Source organism: Medicago truncatula, chromosome 6 (genome assembly GCF_003473485.1).
Source record: "Medicago truncatula cultivar Jemalong A17 chromosome 6, MtrunA17r5.0-ANR, whole genome shotgun sequence".
Lineage (NCBI taxonomy): Eukaryota > Viridiplantae > Streptophyta > Magnoliopsida > Fabales > Fabaceae > Medicago > Medicago truncatula.
The window spans coordinates 28,436,560-28,440,970 of NC_053047.1; the positions used below are offsets into that span (position 1 = coordinate 28,436,560).

Consider the following 4,411-nt stretch of genomic DNA (forward strand, 5'->3'; position numbering starts at 1 on the left):
GAGTGAGTTGTAATTCAAGCATCTTATAAGAGAGAGGATTACAAGTTTTACTTTTCAAGGGAGGGAAGTGTATATTTTAACATAAGAAGGGATATGAGTGTAATTCAAGCATCTTATAAGGGAGAGGATTACAAGTTTTACTTTTCAAGGGAGGGAAGTGTATATTTTAACATAAGAGGGGATATGAGTGTAATTCAAGCATATTTGAGGGGAGGGGAGGGAAGTGTAATTTACTCTTTTATATTTTATTTCAAACTATGATAAATGTTTAATAATTGGTTTTTTCTAGATTATGGACCACGTACATCATTAAATGAATGAATCTAAAAAGTGAATTTTGCTTATATTTTAAAACGGAGGGAGTACCTTTGAAGAATGGTGGGTAATTTACCCAACACAACCAATGAAAATGAGCAATTTGTTGGTGGGGTCAAGATAGTTCATGGATACCACTTAAAAATGTGCTTATGTGGCTAATGTGTATTGGTTGGGGTAAATTACCCACCATTCTTCCATGGGTACCTTAGTTGTCACCTTAATAATTCTGTTTTTATAGTGGTTTTTTCAAGCTATCAATATATTTGTTGTGATATCATGATAACTGTTTAATAATTGTGTTGCTATAGTGATTTTTTCAAGTTATCAATATCTTTGTTCGTACATATAAAAGTTTTCAAGGAAGATGCGAGTGTCGTCCTAGTCAATGAGGGTAAATAAACTAAACTCCTAGTATATTTTGTGAGAAAAGACTCAATGAGCCTAAACTAAGATACTAAGAAATTGAAATTTTTGCCTTATCCCTAATGAGTTATGCTACAAATGTTCACCAATACCTTTTTAATTCCGAGCTCATGTATCTGAAGTAAATGGAGAACACTAACATAGCACAACCATCATTCAGTAGTACCTAGATTTTGTTAAGGAATAATTAAAAAAAAAATCTTTCAAGCGGAAGTATAACATATCCGCTTGGAACAATACTCAATAGCCTGAGAGGGTCGTAGGTGTGTTCTTCCATGGATGGGGTCCATAAAGGGATCATCAAAAAACACCCATGGGATGAGCCCTCTTCTGAATGAGAAATAATATTTGAACATCCATTTGGTAACAACTTTTGTGATAACATTCTCTCTCATACTCACATCATTTTTTACTTTATCTCTCTATTGCTATGGTTTCCGTCTCTATACTACTTTTTCTTTGTAAATTATTGTTGTCAAATAAGTTGTCACCAAATTGGTTGTTCAAATAACACTACTCCTTCTGAAAGGTCCTTCAAACGTGTTATTAATGGCCTACTATGATGGAAAACACCCCGAGACTCCATACAAAGATGCGAGAAATATAATAAACATTGAGATAGACATCTGGCTCCCCCATGGGTATTCACACAATTAACCTCACCACAAACCTTCTCATGGTGGGGCATGGATATCTTGGGATCTTTTCTCAAGGCGCCAAAACAATTCAAATACTTGATGGTGGTCGTCGACTATTTCATTAAGTGGATTGAAGTGGAGGCACGCACTAACTAAAATCATAGGAGCAATCATCCTGAAGTTTCTCAAAAGGAACGTTTGAACAATGTTTGGCGTACTCCAAGTCGTGGTCATATATAGACAAATTAACATTATTCACATACGCCCATTTTTTAAACTTCCTACGAGACTTCTGAATCACACAACATTACATGTTTGTATAACACACCTGAACATACGAACCGGTAGAGTCTTCCAATAGAGTAATACTCAGTAGTTTACGAAGACGGCTAAACGAGGCCAAATGAAAGTGGATCAAAGAGCTCCACAACTTCTTGTAGGCGTACTGAACGATACCACACTCCTCAACCATAAATATCTTTTCCTCCTCGCTTACGGGGGGAATAAGCAATGATTCTCATAAAGGTTAAAGAACTGAATGGGAGGACAAGCTACCAGCCACCAATGTAACAAAATGGCTCCCTTCTCATAGACGAGTAAGACTTGTTGAAGAAACTATAAATTGAGCTTCATTAAGGGCGACCATCGTAAAAACGTGGGTAGAAGCCCACAACAACCAAAAAATGGTCTTACAAGACTTCAAAGTAGGAGACCTTGTAATACGCAAAGCCGGTGTAGGGGATAGGATCACACAATAAGGGAAACTCACCGGCAACTGGGAAGATCCATGCAACATCACACCAACGATGGGAATTGGCGCTTACAAGTTAGAAACTTGTGAAGTAAAATACTTCTGAAGTAATTCAAAATATGTTCCTCAATGGCAGGAGTGTTCAGTACCACGTCCCATTGATTGAGAAGAGTGATAAGCTTAGTAGCCTCTTTTATTGAGACAATTTTGTAAAAATAAGAGGTATTTATGTCACCTTCTATGAATCTAACAGCTCTAGCCAGGTCCTTCCATAACGAGTCATGAATGTTTAATGCAATACAGTATTCCTCATGAGCTCTAATCTCCAAAGGAGCTTTCTCAGCATTCCAACCTAACTGGTCAATCTGAAGTTGAATCTAATTCAGGTTCTGTTCAGCCTTAGGGACCTTTTGCAAGATGTTCCCAAAATTATAATTTTTTAAACTTAAAAAAATTAATGCACACTCCTAAAGAGAATAATGTTATTTAGATTCCTTTAGCTTACTCTTAGGACAGTCCTAACCATTTTCATTAGTTTATACAACAATAAATTAAAATGTATACGGAAGTTACCTACAAAGTAATAAAGAAACTTGTAGTAGTACATGAAATTAATGTAGTGTGCATCATTACATAGTATGATTAGGCAAAGAAGATACAAACTTTTTAATTACCACAAAGAGTTCCTTAGCTTTCAAAGGCTCGTTATCTTGAACACCATGATAATCTCCTTTTGTAAAATGTCCCACAACTTTCACTCTCTTTTCCTCCATCAATCTCACTAACCCAATAGAACGATCCACAACTGGATCACCATCACAATCAGTCACCAACACACACCACCCAAGTCTTCTAATATTTTCCAATCCCAAAACACTATCTCCCACCGTTGGATTACAATACTCATAATCACGGTTAACTCCAACGGGTAATGATAACTCCCACAACATATCATTGTTACACAATAACAAATGAGACTCATTAGCAAGCCTAACCTCTGAATGTGTCCTATGAATTCCACTAAAAAAAGGTTGAATCAATATAAGCCCTTTGATCATCTTGGATATTTCATCTTCTGCTTTGGCTACACGTAGACCCGTGTTGTATGCGATATTTCCACCTGCACTACTACCCATGAGAAAAACATTAGAATAATCAACATGGTTTCTCAACCAGTCATCTGACAGATTAGCTTTGATCCAGTGCAGAGCTTCCACTGCATCATCATATGCAGCTGGAAGTCTATGTTCCGGTGCAAGACGATACTCTATAGACGCAACAACCACTTCGACATCTTTTGCCATGTTGAGGCAAAAATTATGAAACATGGTTGATGCTGCACTTAGTAAAATGAATCCACCACCATGGAAAAAAACCACAAGGGGAAGTTTGTTGGAGGTATGATCCAATACTTTGTGGGGTAGGTAGATCCTAGCCCAGGTGCCTTTTGATTGGTTGATGATGAGATCTTTGGAGAGAACGGGGAGTGTGGGATCTAGTGAGGGAGGGGTGTCTGGAGGTTTGTTTAGGCGTGTGATTGTGCCATTTGGATTAAGGATAAGGTTTAGTTGTTTGTATGGATCATTGCATGGTTTTGGTGATTGTGTTTGGGGTGTTGTTGAGTTTAACATTAAGAGGAATGTTAAGGTGAATGCAAATGTAACTGAAAATGAAAAGAGGGACATGGTTGATTTCAGAAACATTATATGATGATATTAAAAGGAAAAGGCTATGTAGGAAGAATGAGAAAACGGTCATGGAAGTGGGACAAATAATTGCAGGTCCTTTTTTATATTTTATCCTCTTTATATTTTTCGAGCCTCTATGTCACATATATTTTTTTTAATAAATTAGCTAGCGGACGTGGTGAATAATAAATTATTTTTAGTGTCCACTCACATCTATTTTTTTTAACCTTTTAAAAAAAGAAACTATATTTTTTCATGTGTACCCATGTGGCATACCACTTTTCTACACCCTCCCACTTGTCACAAATAATTATAAAATAATATACTTATGCCAAGTAAAAAAAAAAAAATTAGAAAAATGAAATGCTCTTCTCTTTCGTATCTTCTTAAATGTTCACTCTCTCTACCTCTCGTGTTCTTTTCATCAGCAACAACCACATACTTCGTCTCCACCAACATGGTTGATCCCACACACTTGAAGGTGTCGTAATGTTCTCTCACTGTCGTTGTCGATAACTCGTTCTCTCTCTCTCTCTCTCTCTCTATCTCCTCCCAATCTTCGCTTCTCTATATAGTTTAGGATTTGGAATACA

The 4,411-nt window shown here is 36.7% G+C and overlaps 1 protein-coding gene across 1 annotated transcript; it reads right to left on the reverse strand.

The window, feature by feature from the left end:
- Positions 1-2,689: 2,689 nt before the first annotated feature.
- On the reverse strand, positions 2,690-3,917 carry LOC25497189 (carboxylesterase 1). Its single transcript, XM_024785431.2, has one exon. It carries the CDS (start codon positions 3,831-3,833, stop codon positions 2,760-2,762), a length of 1,074 nt encoding a protein of 357 aa, XP_024641199.1. The 5' UTR covers positions 3,834-3,917; the 3' UTR covers positions 2,690-2,759.
- Positions 3,918-4,411: the final 494 nt, after the last annotated feature.